The 22,428-nt window shown below is 38.5% G+C and overlaps 1 protein-coding gene across 1 annotated transcript in view; it reads left to right on the top strand.

The window, feature by feature from the left end:
* The first annotated feature begins 9,038 nt into the window (after nucleotides 1-9,038).
* Nucleotides 9,039-22,428, top strand: part of FAM98B (family with sequence similarity 98 member B) — a 37,483-nt gene continuing 24,093 nt past the window's right edge. Inside the window, 3 exon segments of the mRNA XM_011227791.3 lie at nucleotides 9,039-9,187; nucleotides 15,800-15,945; nucleotides 17,057-17,191. Coding sequence (XP_011226093.3) covers nucleotides 9,117-9,187; nucleotides 15,800-15,945; nucleotides 17,057-17,191 — 352 coding nt within the window. The 5' untranslated portion in view covers nucleotides 9,039-9,116.

The following is a 22,428-nucleotide window of genomic DNA, read 5'->3' as shown; positions in this document are numbered from 1 at the left end:
GGCATGTTGGTCTAACTCTACCCAGTTCTGCTTTCAGTTCCCTGGCTTTTCTTCAATGGCTTTCTCCCCGCAGGACTTTGCCTATAGTAGGGCCCTTTAAATCTCCAGGGATCACTATGCCGGTTTAATCAGGGATTCATTTCAGGAGGTGTTGCCTATGTAGATACAAGGCTTTTTTATTTAAAGATGTGCTTCATTAGAACTTAGGTCGGGAGGAGAATCTTTTCCTCATTTTTGCTCCGTGCTAAGACATGTTTTTCTGTTAGGTGCCTCTTAGGTTTTGATCCCTGGCCCTGATTAAACCTAAGTTATCGGCAAGCAGGATTAGAACTATCTCTTTATATGTAAAGTTGGAGGGAGCCAAATATTTCCTGGGTATTTACTCCCCTTGGAATACTTTGGGCATTAAGGAGGGAATCACAACCCCCCAGCCATTTCCTCGATTGCATTGGCGACTAGGACTTTAATGGGTCATATAATTGAGGCTTTCTTGTTTCAGCAACAGAAATAAGAAATGGTGATGATGCTAGATCTCGGGGTCTGTACCCCTCAACAGGGCAACACTTGCAAATGGGATCTCAGGTATACTGACTGAAAAAGCTCCCGGGGGTAAGGTGAGGGAACATAATTGGATCAAAGTTTAAGCTGTTAACCTCAATAAGCCTTTATGATTGGGCCAGATTTTTTGGGGTGGGGGGGATCCAGAGGAGAAAAGGAGGATCAGGTGACAGACGGGTAAGAGTGGCTACTCCCTCTGGCCTGAGCCCTCCTCAACGTTAGATGTTAGGCCACTCTTTCACCCTGGGTAGGAAACCACAGGATGCCTTTGTTCACAAGGGAGAGCTGACATGTAGGGACGTCTCATAGTCACCTCTCTGTAGCAGGTACGGGGTAACTCCTACCTGGATCGCTAGATGGGAAACAGACCATTCTCCACGGGGCCTCCTCTGGATTGGGTACTGCAAAATTGGGTAATTTCCCCTTGAAAACTTTCTGCTGTTTTCCATGGGTTAAACACGGTAGGTTCTTCAAGGCAAGGTAAAATAAGGCGTGGCCTTCGAGGCAAGGCATGGTCTCTTCGGTTCCCAAGGACCCTCCCTTGGGGTGACTTTTAACCCACTGGAAACAATTTGGATTGCAGATTTAGGAAAGGATTGAGCTCCTGTAACACTCACTGCATGGCCACAGTGGGATCAGGTCTCTTCTGCAGGAAACAGGGTGGATAGACTGAGGTACCCTAGATCCATCCAGGCTTTCAGGGCTCTCAGTCAGGACCCCGATGTAAAGGCCTCTTGCAGAATGCGTTTACCCAAACATGTCGGCTAGTAAATTCCCTCCTGACATATTGGATAATTGTCTAAATAGGCCTCCTCCAAATAAACGCAGGTTGCTGGAGGAAACACAGGCCATCCCAAGCAAAGGGGTTGCTGATTCTCTCACTGTTCCTCCTAATAGATGTGGGGGCTTCTCCCTCACTCATTTCCTGGGTTAATGGCTATAATTGGAGCCAACTGTGGTTAGTCTACCTCAGGACAGGGACTTTAAGGAATATTCCCAAACAGCTGCCAAAACTCCCTTTGTTTCGGGGAAGTTCCCTGCCTTCTCCAGCCTGACATGGACTGCCTAATCCCACTTGTTGGTGGAAAAGCATGGTGTCTATTCATTTGTCCAAGTGTATGAGCTTTAGAACTGGGAACCCTTTTTCTCTGTCTTCTGGCAGCACTCTGCCTCTTCCGTCTGCCCCACCCCCTGCTGTTCTGTACCTTGGGTGGGGCCTACATACACCGCTCACTTCAGATTTCCCCTCCAGGGTCTCAGGTAAAAATTGATAATGGGGAACAAACTGACTTTTTAAAAAGTGGACCCAGGTGGAACATAAGTTGGTATTTAAACTAAATTAAGTTTGTTGTCTATTTAAGATGGACATGGCTTTAAAGTTATCAGGATTAAATGCGAAACTTTTATTTTGCCAAGGTTTGCTGCAGATCGAATAAGCTTGTATTATCTCTGTTGCAATTTGTTAGCAAAAAGATGACTAAAATGATGGTTGTCTGTCCAAAGTTTTCATATGAAATTGTTAAAATAGTTTTCAAAGTCTTCAGGATTAAATTCACTGGACACCTAGGTCTTTTCCAAATTGGATTAGGTACTAAATCATTACTGGACGTAGGTTTGTGCTTTTGACTACTTATTGCAAAGAAACTAAGGATATTTAAATCTGCTGGTAAACATGCTTTGTGCTTAACCAGTTCATAAATTTGCCATGTAAAGAGTTCCGGTGTGACAGTCCACAATTGGTTACTACTTAGTCTTCACTGGAGACTAAGATTTCTAAAAGTGCAAAATTCGGCAACTCTGTATGTAGAAAAGTAGGAGATGTGTAAGAAAGATAAAAGGAATGGGAATACATTTTTGTTGACGGTAAAAGAAAGCAATTTTGTCCTAAATGAGACCGGTTGTTTGCAGAGAAATGACTTGGGACAAAATCTGAATGCAAAAGAAAGTTGTAGAAGGTTTGTGAAGGCAAATCTTTGGAAAGGAATTTTAGGTGTGGTCAGGACAGATTAAGATTAAAATCAAGGGATTTTAAAAGAACATTGGTTTAAGATTGAAAGTCTGCTATTTCTCTGTTAAAAAGACAACGTTTTCTTGAATTGTTGGTGCTCTTGAGAAAATGTCAACAGCTATTTTCTTTTTGCCTGCCCAGAAAAAAAAGTTTCTATGTTTTGCCTTTATCAGGTCTTTGACAATCCCTAATCCTATTTAGGCATGTGTTTTAATAAAACTTTCTAATGTTTTAACAAACTTACCCAAGATTTAAATTGTGAACAAAGTCCCGTTGACTAATTAGGCTTGTTTGTTTGGTGTGTTAACGTTCTGGTATAAGGTCATCATCACTGATATTCTGGCTATTGAAGTGTTACATGACACAGAAATAATTGAGTTTCCTTGTCAATTGCATCATAATGAACTCACCTATCAATAATGTCCATTTCTGAGTTTTTGTCATTGATAATTGTTCTTATTCTCTTGTAAAATTAGTTTCATCTTCAAGGAGGTTCATAAAAAGGACTTTTAGGACAAATGCAGTTATTCAATATCTATAAGATCAAAACTGAGATGGGCAAAAACTTTCAAAACTAAATCAAGTTGCATTTTAAACAAGAAGAGTAACACGGGACTAAGTGAATTGGGGAAAAAATGATTATAGTTTTTTGCAACTCTTGGTTGAAACACTGATTCTCTAATGTTTGCTCTTCCAGATTAAGGAAACTTTCTCTTGAGATATCTATGACTTACAAAAGTATGATGAAGTATTCATTTGTAAACAAATTAAAGCATTTAACTTTTTTCTCTACCTAAACCCTCTAAAATTCAAAAGGTCTGAGTAAGCTTTCTTCCATGGGAATCACAGTAATTTGCATAAGTTCAGTAAGAATCTGTTCTCCTTGTAACAGGGCATCATTGGAAACATTGGTTATTTTACCAAGCCTTTGACTGGAATGTCGTATTTGAGAGACATGCATAGACTCAGATACGACCAAACAGCTTTCAGGAACTAAGGTTGACTTTATGAAACCTGGAGCCATAAAGCCCCTTGGAACTGTTGGCCTGATACGTTGCTTACAGAGTTCCCAGCAGCCTCACCAGGTGAGTAAAGAATGTCACTTCCTGGCAGGTGCAGGAACCTCAGGATGTACTGGGGACCTCGTGAAGAGGAATCCACCCAATCTACAGGTTTGCAGGCATGTCTGATGACGACTACTTGGCTTGGCTTCTGTCCTGGAGAAGCTACTAAAAGTTCGACCTGGAGATTCCTTATAAGAAGTTCCAGCAAAGCAGATTCTAAAAGCGCTATGTGATCAATCTTTCTTGCTGAGCTTATGTAAATAATTATGCTGTTTGTTAAAACTGGACTTGTTTTTCAAACACAGTAGTCTTATTTGGCTGTCTCTGGAAATGAGGGTTATTATAGAGAAAATGTTTCAATAACATACTTTGTGGATGCTGAATTTTAGTTCTGATTGTCTTTGAATGTTGTTTACCTAAGCTAGACAACTTGAGGTAAACTTCAGAGAAATTACCACAATAGCTCATGTACAGACAATCTCCTTGCTTATCATTCTGTGGGGATAACAGGACCCCATGGGCATATGATTTCTTGAACAACTGGGAAATGGGATAGATTTCCCAACAATTATATAACTCAGCTATCACCTTGACCAATTCTATGCGGCTGGGATGATGAAATCGCTCTTTAAAAGCCAGAGCGTACCCCATGGAGATAATGGACGGCCCCGCTTTCTTTATAATTAGATTGGATGATGCACTTGGGGATACCCTTATCTCCTGAGACAAGTCTCCTCCCATTTGCCAGTGATTCTTTGTAATTAGGATATTGTTAAGACTGGACCTCAAACAAAAAGGGCTTCTTGATGGATTCATCCCTCATAGTCTTTGATCCTAGAAGCCACCTCTACTGACATACAATTGCAAACAAATGCTTTAACCAAGCGTACAACAGCCCTCCTGGTTAAAAGAGCTTCAAAGCTTACTGTGGGACTTCCAGGACTTACGTTAGGACTGCAATATAAAATAAGTGAGACAGTATGCTTGTTCAGCAGGCCTCTAAATGATATTTCCCAGGCATAAATGCACTCAGCCAAGAGTTAAATAAATTCAGAGAAGGATGAGAACCACTATTGACTGTCTACCATTGCTACACCATTTGGGGTGTGAAAAATTTCTTCATATGTGTTTTAACATTACAGTTATCTCCTGCCAGGTGGCCCAATTAATAGGGGACATTGGTGATCAATTAAATAAGATCAAGATATCCACTGATCTATTTGACAAAATTGGTAATTGGGGATCTTATCTAAGGGATGTGATCATAATTTGGGGCCTAATACTTTTTTTTTTTTTTTTGGTTGTCAAATGAACTTTTACTGAAATTTTCCTTTATAGTTCTTTCTTTTTATTATTAGCATATAGTGTGTTATTTGTTTCAGGGGTACAGGTCTGTGACACATTGGTCTTACACAGCACACAGTGCTCACCACAACACATACCCTCCCCAGTGTCCATCACCGGCCACACAATCTCCCCACCCCCTCCCCTTCAGCAACCCTCAGTTTGTTTCCTGAGATTAAGAGTCTCTTATGGTTTGTCTCCCTCTCTGGTTTCGTTTTATTTCATTTTTTCCTCTATTCCCCTATGATTCTCTGTCTTGTTTCTTAAATTCCACATATCAGTGAGATCATACGATAATTGTCTTGCTCTGATTGACTTATTTTGCTTAGCATAATACCCTCTAGTACCATCCACGTTGTTGCAAATGGCAAAATTTCTTTTCTTTTTTCTTTCTTTCTTTCCTTGCTTTCTTGCTTTCTTTGATTTCTTGCTTTTTTCCCCTTCCTTCCTCCCTCCTTCCTTCCCTCCCTCCCTTCCTTCCTTCCTTCAGCTGAGGAGTATTTCATCTTTTGCCCATTTTAAAAGATGTTAAAAACAGAGCTACCCTACGACCCAGCAATTGCACTGCTAGGCATTTACCCCAAAGATACAGATGTAGTGAAAAGAAGGAGCCCATGCAACCCTGGTTAGCTTTCTATAAAAAACCAACCCTAGGGGCCCTTGTTAGCAACCCTTTCGGGACCCCTCTGGATTGTTTCCAGTCTTTGGCTGCTATGAATAATAGTGTTCTGAGCATTCATGTACATGGCTGTTGGTGCTGGGCCACAAGGACTATACAGATTTAGCTTTAAAAAATACTGTTTGATTCACTGACCCCCTCCCCAAGTTTACATCCCCATTGTATGAGAGTTCTAGTTTTTACATTCTTGCTGACACTAGATATCATCAGTTGTGTGTGTCTAATTCTAACCATTTTCTGTGTATTTAGAGATTATACATAGAGATCTCTATGGATGCAGACAGTATTGTTTTAATTTGCATTCTTTACCGACAGTGAGGTTGAGCACTTTTGCATATAGTTACCAATCATTTGCACACTCTTTTGTGAAGTACCTTTTCACGTCTTTTGACCACTTGTCCCTTTGAGTTGTCTGACTTTTTAAGTGATTTGAAGAATTTCTGTACAGAATCTGAATATCAAACCCCACCAAATGTGTGTATTGCAGATATTTTCCCTCACTTGTGTAGCTTATCTTCTCAATTTTGTAATGGGGTATTTTTTCGAACTTAATAAAGCCCAAGTGGACCATGTAATATAGAGTATCTTCACATCCTGTAGAATTAGGCAAAAATTTCCTAAGACGCAAAAGCTATAATCAATAGGCTTGAGAAATCTTTGCCTATCACAAGTACGTGAAGGTATTTTATGTTATTTTCTAGAAACTGTGTATAATCTTTTAATTTATACCTACAGTGCATCTGGAATTAGTTTTTGTGTGTAGCATGAGGTACAGGTCAAGATTTGGTTATCCCACTGGCCCGGCACATGTATTGTAAAGATCTAAACTACGATAATGACTTTAGCCTACCTGAATGACTAAGTGCAGCTCTCTGTTAGGAAGAGCAATTGGTCTACAGATTTTCTTTTTTTCTTTTTTCCTCTTTTTCCCTTTTCCCCTCTTTCTCTCTTTCCTCTCTCTCTCTTTCCTCTCTCTCTTTCTCTCTTTCTCTCTCTCTCTTTCCCTCTTTTTCTTTCTTTCTCTCTCTTTCTCTCTCAGATTTTTTTACTTGAGAGAGAGAGAGAGAGAGCGTGAGCGCACAAGTGAATGCATGGAGTTGGGGGAGGGGCAGAGGGGAGGGGAGAGACACCGAATCTGACGTGGGGCNTCTGATGTGGGGCTCCATCCCAGGACCCTGAGATCATGACCTGAGCAGAAATCAAGAGTTTGTCGCTTAAACGACTGAGCCACCCAGTCGAACCTAGATTTTCTTTTTAGTAATGTTCTTATTATGTCTGTGTTAAGGTAATTTTGTTCTCATAAGAAACATTGCAAAATGCTCTATGTTCTTCTAGTCTCTGGAAAAGCTTGTATAAGATAGGTGTTCTTTCTTTCTTAAATGTTTGGAGATATTCATCAGGAAAGCAATCCAGGCTTGAAGTATTCTTCATGGGTGAACTTTAATTAGTAACTTGATTTCTTTAATAGATAGGAAATCATTCATATTTAAGTTTTTCCTTATATTATTTCTGTTAAATTGTCTCTAAAGGAAATGTGTCAGTTTCATCTAAATTTTCAAATTTATTGCATAAAGTTGTTCCTAACATCCTCTTATTAATGTCTCATGAACAGTAACGATGTCCCCTTTTTCATTTTGAATATTGATTATTTGTGTCTTTTATTTTCTTGATTAACTTGACTAAAGGTTTGTTGATATAGTTTTTGCAAAAAAAAGATGCAAATTTGATTTAATTTTCTCTATTTTTTCCCATTTCAATTATGTCAGCTACAGATGGCTGTTATTTCTACCTGTTTGTTTTCTGGTGTTTAATTTGCTTTGTTTTTCAGCTTCTCGAGATTCACACTTAGATAATTAATTTTCAGTCTTTTTTTTTTCATTTCTAATATTTACATTTAATGTGATCTCTTTTCTTCTTAGACTGAGTCTAGAATCTCTTCTAGCATCTGCCCTTTTATCTTTCCCACATATCTGTTATGCTTTTTTTTCTTGTATTTTTATCTTTTTTTTTCTGTGCCTGTTTTGTTGTTTAAAGAAAAAATCTCAGAACACTCAAGATCAACATTAATGAAGAACAGTTACCTCATTTCTATTTGATGTTTGTAAAGACTTTTTTGCCAAGATTACTAAGAATAGTACTTCCTGTGACTCTGCAACTGTTTGAAGGAGGCAATAACCACTCAACATACATTCTCTCTCTTTGGTTTAGAGATGAATTCAGATACATTAAACTGCAAATAATTTTATATTTAACCCTGGGATATATGGTAGTGTAGTCATTATTGAATGGATTCAAATTTATGGGTAAGCATCCCTCAGAGTTTTATAATTTTATGGGTAAGCTTTTTATATGTAGCAATAATAGATGAGGGCATTACTGTTACTGAACTGGGACAAGGGATGCTATATTCTGCAAGGGAGGGGACAGTACCTTACAACGGCCAATAGTTGTTTTCTGCACAGCTTTCGGTAGTCTCACTGGATATTCATGTAGGTGATGTAGCTGGTTTTTGTTTTGTTTTGTTTTGTTTTGTTTTAGGGAGGGGAGGGTGGGAAGGGGCGGAGAGACAGGTAGAGAATCTTAAGCAGGCTCCACGCCCAAGGCAGAGCCGTACACGGGTCTGGGTCTCAAGACCCTGAGATCCTGACCTGAGCCCAAATCAAGAGTCCCACCCTTAACCGGCTGAGCCACCCAGGTGCCCAGTGATAAAACTGTCTGACTCTTTTACATATGAACCCTAAAATATTTTTTGCATGGTTTAGATAGAATTCTGAATTCTGCATGAGTAGTACACAGAGGAATATTGTTTTGTTTGGAACTTTATGGAGAGTTAGTCACAACTTTGGAAAATCACATCAACTACCCTACTCTGCCGGTGGTATTTTTGTTTCCTATACAACTCCCCTATACTCTGTCAGCAATACAAAGTCTGTATGTGTGCTCGAGAGGATTCCACACATAAGTGCAAGCACCCGATCGATCACTTCGTTGATCTACGTGTCACAGTAACAATATTGTCATACATTACTTCCCCTTTATTTAAGTTGGAGCACTGCCATGCATATGTATAGATATATAGTATTATGTACCAATTTTAGCCCAAGATGATGATTTCATTTCAGGACTTTTGTTTTTGAAAGGGAGGTCCCGAGCCTGACAGGTTGAGAACAACTTGGGTAGAATCACGGTGTTTACTAAGCTTGATTTCAACACACAGAAAAGACCCAGCACAAAGAAACCTTTTTATTACTAGAATTTACTGTTATCTTAACAACCTTGCATTGGTATCTAACGCGGTTTTCGTTACTGCGAGGCGATTGCCTCGGGCCGGAACGGTTACGCCCCGGTCAGAGGCGCTCCTTCCTAGGCAGTCCCGGCTGAGACTCCGCCCGGAACCTTGGCGCCGTGACGCAGGTTTCCGGCGGGCTTCTTAGAGCGGTGAACAGCTTTGGGCCGAAGGACCATGAGAGGGCCGGAGTCGGGTCCCGAACCTACGATGGAGGGGGACGTGCTGGACACCCTGGAGGCGTTGGGGTGAGTATTCCCAGGGACGCCCTTCCCCTGAAAACGTAAGCTCCTTCTCCGCTTGGCTGCTGCGGTCTCTTCTCTGTGGGCCTTCGCGGGGCTCCGGCATCTCGGTGGAGGCCTCCTTCCCCGCCGCGCTCCCACCGGCGCCGACGGAGTTAAGAGGGAGGCGGGAGAGAAATCCGTTTGGGGGGGTGGAGCAGGGCCGGAGAGCTGGGGCGCGTGGCCCCCTTTTCCAAACTCCTGGCCTCGAAACTCCGTAGCCGAGAGCCGCGGCGTTGGCGCGAAGCAGCCGGGCTAGCACCAGCGCTTCGGGGGAGTGTGTCCCTGCCCCCGCGGGTGCTGTTTTTGTTGACGTAGTTGTCGCGCCCGGGGTTGGGGGATGCTGGAACCCCGACTGTGGCTGGGTACTTTTGTCACCCGCCATGTACAACTTGTGGCTTAAATTCGCTCGGGAGTGAATTTCTTGCTTTCTTGACCGGACAAAGTGTCCCAAGTTAAGTGTGGGTCCATTCATTTCAACCGTTTTATCTGTTCCTTAAACATTACCGTGGTGCTGTGCATTAATTAATGTATATTTATGTGCTAGGCAGAGGAAGAAGATAGTTTTCAGATCACTAGTAGCTCACATAGTCGTTGGGGGCTACAAAGAGTCTACCGGCATTTACAATTCAGAATGCTAAGTGCTGTGAGAACTCCTGGAATGATGTTAATACTTCAGAGCCCGGGAATCAATTCATGCAAAGTAGTCTCCCTCAGCCCCAGCCTGTTTTTACTCACAGCTGTTGTCATCCCAAACTGTCTTGTCCTCTGTATTTATTTAGCCTCTCTTGCACTGCCCCCTTACCCCGCAACTCCCGGAAATAAGGTGCCTTACCTGACTTGTTCCCAGCAACATCCTACAGTGGGGTCTGGCAGAATAAATAACGGTTGAATGAATGGGTGAATGAGGAGAAGTTCAAAGAAGAGAGTGCATAGAGATAGACGTAGGGCCAGATAGTTTAGGATAAAAAAATACACGTTACTTAAAGAGATTGGAGCCATCAGCACAATTGTTTGCCTTGCCACATGCTGGAGTTTCTTGAATGGGATAGGCTGTGCTTTTGCAGTTCTATTGTGAAACTTGAAACCCCCACCCCACTTTATTTTTTTCTATGGCTGCGCTTGGCTCTTCTATCAGTTGCTTCTTTTGGACCCCAGTAATACCTACTTTGCGATGTTACAGAGCCTTGAACTTAGTAAACAGATCCAGGATAAATGTTTGTCAAATGAAATAACTGAGCCAGTGATTATTTAAGGGCCATTTTTATTCTGTGAAATCTCTTGGAAATTTCCACCTAACTTGGTTAGGGAGGTAAGCAAAACAAGAAGTTAAAATACTTAGAAGTGGGTAGATACCAAATAGTTTGAGATCCCAGGTTCTCCAGATAAAAATAATATGATTCAATAGTTTATGAAAATGAGAAAGTCAGTGCTTTTTTCTCTTCCTTCATTCCTTGAATTTGCCCCCCCAAAAAAGATTTATTTATTTATTTATTTTAGAGAGGGTGGTGGTGGAGAAGCAGAGGGAGAGAGAAACTTAAGCAGACAATGCCCTGAGCACAAACCCTCTTGAGGGGCTCAATCTCATGACCCTGAGGTCACCACGTGAGCCGAAACCAGGAGTTAGATGATTAACCAACTGTGCCATTCAGGTGCCCCGAATTTGTTTCTGTTATAGGTGTTTTGAAAAATGAACTTTGCTATAATCTTGCTTTTTACCAAGGAAAATTAGTTTCAGATGATCCAGTATGGAAAGTAAAACAGTTGATATCTTCAGAATCGATTTTTCCTGGAGTAACTGAGGACAAAATTTTGAAGTTTGATTTTTCTTACAATGATAATGAAATGTGGAAAGTAGTATTTACTTAAAATATGTGGTTATAATTGAACACTGTTCTAAGATTGTGAGTAATGCATTTTCTGTTGCAAATGAAACATTTAAGATATTAGTGAAAGTACTTTAGTTTGTCAGGTAAAATTGGAAATTAAAGGGAGGAAATAAAAAGGAAAATCTATGTGAAAGAAGAGTTCAGTGATATACATGAAATGGTGGGAATAACTTTGTTTCCTCATCTGAAAAGAGGAGGCTGGAGCACATGATTTCAGAAGTCTTTTTTTAGTTCTGACCATCTTATGATTTTGTAGAGTGGATCTCAGCCCTGGTTTTGCATCAGAGTCACGTATGGAGCTTGTGAAATAAAGTGTTCCAGTATGTTCTGTACCATATTGACTAGATCATGATCTTCAAGGGTGCAGTGTGGCATACATATTTTTAAAAAGCTTCACAGCCTAGTTGAGAATCAGCATTATGGAAGTTTATTTCAGTTATTTATTGAGCACAACTGTATGTGAACACTGTTCTGAGAAGTCCTTGGTGAGCAAAGGAGAATTGATCCCTGTACCTGTGAAGCTTACAGTCCAGTGGAGAAACAGACGTGATCACACAAACATCATAAATCGTAATAAGCTCTTTAAAGGAAAAGAGCAGGGTGACATGACATGACAGGAGGACCTCTGTGAGGATAGGACAGGAGGTGGACAAGAGTAAACGAGGTGAGGTTGATAGGAAAGAAGGATGAGGGTGTCCTTAAAGTGAGAACAAAATATGAAAGCTCTTAAAGTGGAAAGGACCTTGCTGTATGAGAATAACTGGAAGGAGGCCCATGTGGCTGTTGAGCAGAGAGCATGGCCAAGACTGTGGAAGATTTGATGGAGGAGTTAGGGGAGGACCAAGGCATGCAGCACCTTTTAGGCTGCCTTGTGGATTTTGTTCTTTGTCATAACAGCAGTGGGGCATGACTAAAGGATTTTAAATAAAAAAGGGAGAGATCAGATGTCTAGTTTGAAAAGTTACTTCGGTAAGATGGAAATGGTTTGGAGAATTTAGTTAGTAAGGGCAAGAATCGATGACTACTCAGTGGAAGTGGATATGGAAAAAAGTGCACACTGTAGAACTTAGTGATTGGATATTAGAGCTGAAGGGGATGATGGTATCAAGGATTCATTTCTTCAGTAAGTGTTTATTGAGCACCAAAATGAAATAATACACCTTGGAATCTAGATTGGGAAGGGAAGAAAATGAAGACAGCAGGGAGGTAGGAAATACAGAGAATATGGAGTGACCAATGGAACGGAGGTAGAGATGAGATCCAAGGATAGGTGAGTGGTCAAAAGAGCAAGCTGAAAGGATAGGTAGTAGGTTGTGGTCAGGGAGTGACATGTTTGATTTAGTGATTTCAGAGGTAGAGTAGTTCCCAGTGATGGGGAGATCTAAGGGGTGCCTCACTGACATGTCGTGGCAAAGGTCTGAAAAAGAGGAATTTCAGGAATTGAGAGCTCAGGGTATTGCATAGGGTATGTATACAGGCAAATGGCAGAAATAGGAATGGAGAGGAAAACTGAGCACAGGGAATTTTGGGGAGTGTCCAATGAATTAATAGGTGAAAACCACAGGAGGGAGAGTGGCAAATTTGACTGGCCTGAGCTAAAGAGAGAAGGAGGTATTTATAAGATGGTGGGGGAGCAGTGATAAGGATGCTGTTTTGGGAAGCAAGGAGGGCAAAAAACCCTACCATCTGCCCTTGAAGAACTTCAGAGAGTAAAATCACAAAAGCTAGAGGTGGTAGAGGTGACCTTTCTGATTATCAGTCTAGGAAAGTTGTTGTTTATAGATGAAACATAGCAGAAGAGTTTGGGTCAGAAAGTGGAGAGCTGGATCAGAGGCAAGCCGGTAGGGTATATAAATGACAGGGGGAAGGAAAGGGTGTCATTTTGTATGTTGGCTGATGGAAAAGAGAAGATAAATTAGGCACCGGCTGTGTCTTTGGGGGGGTCTGCCAATAGCCCTAGTGGATTGAAGATTTGGATCACCAAGAGCCTGAAGCAGTGTCAGACCAGCAGCTGTGGTTCTCATATAGATGGCCCTGGGGGAGTCCAGGCCTAGGGGAGGTGTCCCCAGTGTTTGGAATAAAAGTAGCGCTTTCCTAATTAAATATAAATACCTAGAATGAACTAAGAACATAATAATCCCTGTCTTATAGGATATTGTGGCAATTAAGTGAGGTAATATATATAAAGCACACAGCACTGGCCTAGTGTTAAGAGCAGTTTCTGGTGTTATTTGCCATTATAATTATGGTTGTTATTAGATGTTCAATTTTGTTAAATGCATTTTTTCTTCTTTTTATTTTTACCTGATGTGATGAGCTGAGGCATTAAGGTTTGTGGGGTTTTTTCCCTTCTAAATTCAGTATTTTTGGTGATTTGAAAAATTTTATTGAATTTTATAATTGGCACTTCAGTTAAAAATAACTTATCGCCAATGACATGAATTAATTAAATTTATTCAAGAGTTTATGATTATTTCTTTACTGTAGAGATGGAAGCGGAAAGACTGATATTTTCTATTAAATCTCAGTAAGAGGCACTGTAAGATATGGAGGAAAGGTAACATATAGAAGAATCAGTCTTGCCCGTAGGAGCAGAGACAGTAGTCAAGTCCCAGCTCTCCCTTTACCTGGCTGTGTCATCTGGCCAGGTTATTTGCTTAACTTTTAGCATAGACAGAACTTTGAGTTCGTGTGGAGTGTGTGGGTTCAACTCTGGATTTAAATCCTAGTGTCATCACCTAGTTACTGTCTTCTGATCCTGCAGAATTAAGATCATGCCGACTTCAGAGCATTGCTGTGAAGACTAAATGAATTAATAATATAATTATCAGTATCTATAGCTATATCTGTATCTATCTGTGCATGCTTTTTTTTACTGTGCCTAGCCTGCTACTTAGGGCAGGTATCTTAACCTCATTAAGCCTTAATTTACCTGCGAAATGAGGATTTGAAAATACTCCCCTTTCATGAGCTATGACAAGAGAATTCAGAGAAAAAGAAATGCAAGTGGTCTTTAAACATATGAAAAGAAGTACAGCTTTGCTTTTAAGAGAAATGTAAATTAAAACTATACTGAGATACCAGATGGTCAAAAGTCTAAATGTTTGACGACTTTGGTCAGTTATGGGGGAATGGGTGCTCTTACATCTTGATGGTACAACCCCTGTAGAGGAGTATGTAATAGTGTCTGGCAAAGTTACTTATCCATTTACTCTTTGGCCCAACAGTCCCACCTCTAGAAATCTATCCCGGGTACAAGCTGGCAAAAATTTGCCAGATTTTTTTTTTTTATAAGAGCAAAACACTGCAGATAACCCAAATATCCTTCACTAGGGGCATAGTACTCCCGACAGTGGAGTACTGTACACCTATAAAATAATTGAGTGGTGTCTCTGCTGATCTCCAGTACAGTTGACCCTTGAACAACATGGGTTTCAACCATGTGGCTCCATTTGTATGTGGACTTTTTTCAGTAAACATGTACAGTACTGTAAAACTCTTTTATGATTTTCTTTAGTTTATCATTAAGAATACAGTCTATAGTACATATACAAAGTATGTGTTAATTGGCTGTTTATATAATCGGTAAAGCTTCTAGGCAGCAGTAGGATATTAGTAGGTAAGTTTTTCAGGAGTCAAAAGTTATATGCAGATTGGCGACTACGTGGGGATTGACACCCCTAACCCCTGTGTTGTTCAAGGGTCTGCTGTATACGTAAATGTATGTGTGTAATGTGAATGTGTATTGTTGAAAGCAAGGAATAGAACAGTGTATAGTAGAACTACCTTTACCTAAAAAAAGAAGTATATGTATGTTTATATTTAAAAACATGAATGACAACCCCAAACTAATAAACATGGTTACCTATGGGGGTGGGGGGAACAGAGTAGAGGGAACAAGATTAAGATTGCAAGCTAAATTTGTTTGAATGTACCTTGTTTTTAAATTATACTTTGAAACAATGTAAATGTTTTACATAATTATAAAGCAAAATTAAAATGAAATCAAAACAGAAAAATTGCTAAAAGTTGAAAGCAAAATGAAACAAATGTTTATCAGTATATTGAGTAGGTAGTTTCATCACATGGAAAGGAATTTTTTTTAAGATTTTATTTATTTGTCAGAGAGCATGCACAAGCAGGGGGAGCAGCAGGCGGAGGGAGAAGCAGACTCCCTGCTGAGCGAGGAGCGCGATACGGAACTCGATCCCAGGACCCTGGGATTATGACCTAAGCCGAAGACAGATGCTTAACTGACTGAGCCACCCAGGCGTCCCTCAGCTTTAATTTTTTAATTTAAAATTTGCATCTGTTCTTTTTTCTTATTTTTGTTACTAGTATATGGTTATTAGACTCTGCTCTATTTGACTTCGTGTTGTAATATTTATCTTAAAATTGGTTGATAATTTTACTAAAAAATGATAAAGGAAAAAGCCAAATGTCAATTATATAGGGCAGAAATTGGCAAACTTTGTCTATAACAGACACAATAATAAAAATGATAGGCTTTGCTGACCATATTATCAACTCTGCAATTGCAGTGTGAAAGCAGCCAGAGACAGTCTGTGAATGGATATATTTATTGGCTGTGTTACACTAAAACTTTATTTGCAGAAGTAGTCAGCAGGCCTTGATATAGAGTACTATCAGTTGTTTGTTTTTTGTAAACCTTTTATGTCTTCCTTTCTAGGTATAAGGGACCGCTGTTAGAAGAGCAAGCCCTTACCAAGGCAGCAGAGGGTGGACTGTCTTCACCTGAATTTTCAGAGCTCTGTGTTTGGTTAGGCTCTCAGATAAAATCATTGTGCAACTTGGAAGAAAGTATCACTTCAGCTGGTATTGCCATTGTGTTTTATTTACTTTTGTGTAATAGTAAAGTGAAATGATAGCTTATGATTTATAGTTTTGCCTACAATGTGTCTATGAAGAAAAATCATTAATGTTATGAAGAACTACAGTATGTGATATTAAATATCTTTAGATTAAATTTTATATTAATTCAAAATTGGTTCTTAAATTTATATAAGATTATAAACAGTGACTGTTTACAGTCTTAACCTTAGTATTCTTTAGAAAAAGTAGAGTCTGAATTTGATTAAACAGTTTAATTTTTGAATACTGCTTATTTTAAATTAAGGTTTTGTTTTTGTTTTTTTAAAGTAATTAAAGTTGTATTAGCAAGCCTGTAACTCAGGACATGGATTCACATAGGAATACCATAAAAAACTTTCCTGTGCTACCTCAGAAATGTTTATTTAATTCATTACTGTCTTGGTAACTGGAGTCCTTATGGGTCTTTAATTGGTAGAATTTCAGATAGAGAACTAAAATGAAAAATTTTTTTATGATTGAGCATTTGATAGGGTACAATATAGCCTTCCCTTCTGAAGCTATCCTTACTTTTAAATTGTTTTCTTGCCACATTCAATAGAATTCACTTGAAGCAAAGTAAAATTAGCTGAATTTAAAACATGTGGCACAAATTCCTACATAAGATGATTATGAAAGAAAGATAAGCAATGAGGCTTAATTAGATGATTGCATTTATTATCTGAATCTGTAGAAATACAATAGAAATAGATCATTTGCTCTGAAGCCAGTTAATAATTACAGCCATAGTAATGCTTTTAATATTTCAGTTGCCGACATAAGGTATTTCCAGTTTGTCTGTTTTCGTCCATTGGAAAATATTCGTCAGGGATTGAAACATAAAAATATTTATCTCATGATTAGATACTTAAGTTCTTAAATTTAAGTGTTACTTTATTTATGTAGAAGTTGTTTGATCACCTTTACCTAAGCATTGGGGTCACACATGTAAGGATTTAATGTCAAATTGAAAATTTATAATTGAATGTAAAATTGAAATCAACTAGTGGTAGATTTTATAGTTTCAGATTATATAGTAAATATTCAGTAAGTGTTTTATGATTTTTCTTCTTTAAAGGGAGAGATGATCTAGAAAGCTTCCAGCTTGAGATAAGTGGGTTTTTAAAAGAAATGGCATGTCCATATTCTGTACTCGTGTCGGGAGATATTAAAGACCGTTTAAAAAAGAAGGATGACTGTTTGAAGCTTCTATGTAAGTTATCTTTCTTTGAACATTTAAACTCATATGTTTGTGGTTTTTGTTATTTTCAAGATTTATGAAATTTCATTAGTGAAGCTTTAGAAATTTTGTATGTTGAAAAGGTTTTAACCTTTGACTTAAGATCTGAAGCTGACTTAGAGATACCTATATAAATGTAGTATAAATTTTAAGGTGCTAAGATTTCTAATACTTATGATTTATTTTGCCAATATAGAGTGCCCTGTGTTTGTGATTTATATCTTATCTTAGTTACTTTTCCTTCATGTAATTAATTTCTCAGCATTTATGACTAAATGACTAAAGTTGGTTGTTTAGAGTCCTATTTATTCTTAAAACTCTCTGAAACTAGGCAGCTAAGTTGATTATTACATCTTGTTTTTAGTGATAGGCATTGAATGACAGTAGGTTCAAAAATATTTACTGATCACCGGTTATTGTACTAGAAACTACTGTAGGTGCTAGCATTATATCAATTTAAAAAAAAATTGTGTTCTGTGGACATTTGAATTCTAGTGAGTGTGGGCTGTTTTTGTCAAGGGTGAGTTTGGAGTATTGATTACCCTATGTCCAAACAATTACCATAAATAATAAGTGTATTTGTATTGGGGTCCTTTAAATTTTTTTAAAATTCAGTTAAATTTCATGCTGTTTTGAAAGTTCTACAGACAATGGCCATTTGAAAGAATTTTTCTAGCATCCTTATTATTGAAGATTTCTATTATTTTAGGTTGTACTGTTTATAAAGAGATCCATATGATATATTCCTCATAGGCTGTAGTGTTAGTATTGTTTGTTTCATTGGTGCAGAAATCATAAATGTTGAGTGGTACTGATAGTAATGTTGACATTCTAATTACCTTGTATGTGTTTGGGGGATAAAAATTATGTGCTCCCCTCCCCCATTTCTTACACTGTTTCCCCATCTCCCATTTAGTATGAGTCACTGATTTAATGAACCATTGTTAATAATGGTAGGTCACAGTAACCCTTAGATATATTGGGACAGAAAGGAAGCTAAGAAGCAATGGCCTAGAGGAACTTGCATGCTCTGTCAGTCAGTGGGAGTGGTTTACTCCATTGTGTTTTGCTGTTTGCATTATCTGCTAAGAATCGGAGCAATAATACCAATACAGGCTTATGATACAAGTAAAAGTAAAAAGGAGATGTAAGAGAAATTGGTATAGCTTTTTCTGATTATGAAAATGTGTGCCTGGAAGGTGGGGCAAAACAGGGAATTAGTGTTAAATGGGTACAGTATCTGTTGGGGAAGGTAAAAATGTTCTGGAGTTGGTGGTGATGGTTGCACAACAGTATGAATGTACTTAATGCCACTGTACGCTTACAAATAGAATGGTAAATTTTATATGTTAAAAATTATATACTCATCATAGAAATGTTACAAAATAGAATTGTAAAGAAAAAAAATCATTGATAATCACACTCCCCAGAGAGAGTCATTAATAATGTCTTGGTGTATTTTCTTTTCCATCTTTTTCCTATATACACATACATTTAAATAAGATTGGAGTCTGTCGTAGATACAGTTCCTTCTCTTTCTTCTTTTCATTTAATGTGTTGTGAGTATTTTCCCATCACTTAAAATTTTTTTTGAAAAAACAGTTTAAATTGGCTACATAACATTCTATGCTATGGACATAACATTTTTATATAATGGGTATTTAGATTCTTTTTTTAATTTGTTCATAATTTTGGTTACTTTTACTTAGACAAAGTTATAAATATTTAAAGGTAAATACTCGGTGTATACTGCCATATTTTGCTTCAGAGGTATTATACCAGTTCACCGCCTTACCACCATCTCTTCCATCTTTATCTTGAGTTTGACTGTCTTTAAAACATACTGATATAATAAACCTCTTCATATTTTTCTTGGATGTGTTTGCAACATGTATAAAGTAAAAAGGGCCAAAGTCCTTACTATGCAAGGAACTTTTATAAATCAAGAAGAAAAAGTTAACTCACTGGAAAAATGTGTAAATTACAAAAGAAATGAACTGGCACTCCACAGAAAAAAGTTTTTAAAAAATTACTTCTGAACATGAAAAGATGCACAGTATTTCTTAGAGTTTTAAAAATAAAATGACAGGATACCATTTTTCACTTAACAGGGGAGTAAAAGCAAAAAAAAAAAAGACGTCATTGTATTTAGGAGAAGTAAGCATTCTCATATACTATAGGCATGAAAATGTGGGAGAATAAATAACTGGTACAGCCTATTAGAAGGGCAAATTCTCAGTATCACAGTTAAAATTCTTCTATCTTTTGACTTGGAAATTCCATGGCTAGGAATATATACTTATTTCCCTAAGCATACAGAGATATATAAAAAGGATGTTTATTATGGCATTATTCATAGTAGTTAAATAGAAATGGTCTGTCCTTGCAGTGATACCGTTACACAGCCATTAGGATGAAAATAGATCAAATGTGCTGGTACGGAATGATTTCTGATGTATTGGTAAATTAAAAAATAACACAGAATACCTGCAGTATGCTCTTGTTTGTATGAAAGAAAAGTGTGTGGGTGGTAGATATGTATTCTCAGTATACATACACACATGCCTAAAAAGATACCCAAGAAGTTAATATTGATTGCCTCTGGGCAGGGGGAATCTGAAGATCTTTGGTGGGAAGAAGACTTTTCACTGTATTGTTGGCCATCGGCATGTGTCAGCATTTTAAATATTAGACTGAACTCTTGTTTGTAGTATTACATAGAATACGTTTCCCAAAACAAAGGCAGACCAGCTTAGGTTCTGTCCACAGTACAAATTTTTGAAGAACTGGTGATCTGTTTAAATTATTTTTTAAAATCAGAAGGACCTTGTCATAATCTTCGTAAGCACAGTTTGATACATACTGAACTTTTTGTGAGCTCTTTTGACTGTCATGTGTAGACTTTGTGGAGAAGTCTTTAAGTCAGTGGCTCTCAATCCTGCCTGCCTATGAGAATCACCTTGGGTCTAGTACCTTGCAGGTGCTTAACTCCAGCTTCTGATCTGCTGGTTCAGAATCTGTGACGGTGGGACCCTGGCACCGGTATAGGCATATGTCGGAGATATTCTGGGTTGATCTCCAGACCACTGCAATAAAGTGAATATCACAGTGAAGCGAGTCAAATGAATTTTTGGTTTTCCAGTGCATATAGAAGTTATATTTACAATATACTATAGTTTACTAAGTGTGCAGTAATAGTATTATGTAAAAAAAATGTACATAGCTTAATTAAAAAATGCCTTATTGTTAAAAAATACTAGCTGTCATTGAGCTTTCAGTAAATTGTAATCTTTTCCTGCTACAGGGTCCTGCCTCTGTGCTAATGGCCGCTGACTGATCCGGGTGGTGGTTGCTGAGGGTTGGGTGGCCGTGGCGGTTGCTTAAAATAAGGCAACAGTGAAGTTTGCCACATCAATCGACTCTAAAAAATTTCTCTGTAACACTTGATGCTATTTGATGGCATTTTACCCACAGTAGGACTTCTTTCAGAACTGGAGTTTATCCTCAAACCCTCCTGCTGCTTTATCAACTAAGTTTATGGAATATTATAAATCCTTTGTTGTCATTTCAACAGTCTTCACAGTATTTCGCCATGAGTGGGTTCCATCTCAGGAAACAGTTTTCTTATCTCTAAGAACCAACTCCTCATCTGTTTAGTTTTGTCCTGAGATTGAAGCAATTCGGTCACATCTTCAGTTCTCGTTCTCTTACTACTCCCACCACATCTGCAGTTACTTCCTCCACTGAAGTCTTCGACCCCTGAAAAGCATCCATGAGGATCGGAGTCAGCTTCTTCCAAATTCCTGTTGGTATTTTGATATCTACCCATGAATCAAGGATGTTCTTAATGGCATCTAGAATGGTGAATTCTCTCAAGAAGGTTTTCAATTGACTTTGCCCAGATCCACCAGAAGAGTCATCTATGGCAGTGATAGTCTTAGGGATTATGTTTCTTAAATAATAAGACTTGAAAGTCGAAAGTAGTCCTTGATCCATGGGCTACAGAATGGATATTGTGTTAGCAGGTACGAAAACAACATTAATCTCATTGTACATTTCCGCAAGAGCCCTTGGGTGCATTGTCAATGAGCAGTCCTATTTTGAAAGGAATCTTTTTTTCTGAGTAGTGGGTTTCAGCAGTGGATTTCAAGTAGTCCGTAAACCGTGCCGTGAACAGAAGTGCTGTCACCCAGGCTTCGTTGTTCCATTTATAGAGCACATGCAGAGTTGGCATGGTGTAGCAAAGTTCTTAAGTGCCCCAGGATTTTTACAGTGGTCAATGAGCATTGGCTTCAGCTTAGTCCCCAACTGCATTAACATCTTACAAGAGGGTCAGCCTGCCCTTTGAAGCTTTGAAGCTAGGCATTGGTTTGTCTCTAACTGTGAGAAGTCCTAGATGGCATCTTCTTCCAGTAGTAGGCTGTTTCATCTGCATTGAAAGTCTGCTGTTTAGCATTGCCACCTTCATTAATTACCTTAGCTGTGGCTCTTCCGGATAACTTGCTGCAACTTCTGTATCACACTGTTGCTTCACCTTGTACTTTGATGCTGTGGAGACAGCTTCTTTCCTTAAACCTCACGAACCAACCTCTGCTAGCTTCAGACTTTACTTCTGCAGTTTCCTCACCTTTGTCAGTCTTCATAGAATTGAAGAGAGTTAGGACCTTGCTCTGGATTAGATTGGTTTAAGGAATGTTGTGGCTGGTTTGTTCTGTTCATACTGCTCAGACTTTCTCCATATCAGCAGTAAGGCTGTTTCACTTTCTGATTTGTGTGTTCACTGGAATAGCACTTTTAATCCCCTTCAAGAATTACCAAAACGTGACACAGAGAGAGGAAGTGAGCAAATGTTGGGAAAATGGCACTGATAGACTTGCTTGCCACAGGCTTGCCATAGACCTTCCAGTTTGTAAAAAATGCAGTTGTCTGTGAAGTGCAATAATACAAGGTATTACCTTCTCTGTACTTTTAAACAGTTTTCTCAGATAGTACTTCTCAGCTGAAGTTGAAACTACTATGTTGTGGAGTGTGTTTGTAGTGTGTGTGCATAACTTCAAACAGAAACAAAATCTAGTATTTTAACTACTATAGTGAAAATTAATTTATTTTTATTTTTTATTTTTTTTAATGATTTTTTAAATTATATTACGTTAATCACCATACAGTACATCCCCGGATTCCGATGTAAAGTTCGATGCTTCATTAGTTGC

The sequence above is a fragment of the Ailuropoda melanoleuca genome, chromosome 5, assembly GCF_002007445.2.
Source record: "Ailuropoda melanoleuca isolate Jingjing chromosome 5, ASM200744v2, whole genome shotgun sequence".
NCBI classification, from domain to species: domain Eukaryota; kingdom Metazoa; phylum Chordata; class Mammalia; order Carnivora; family Ursidae; genus Ailuropoda; species Ailuropoda melanoleuca.
Note: the sequence above shows the minus strand (reverse complement) of the source record. Positions and strands in the feature narration are given on the sequence as shown.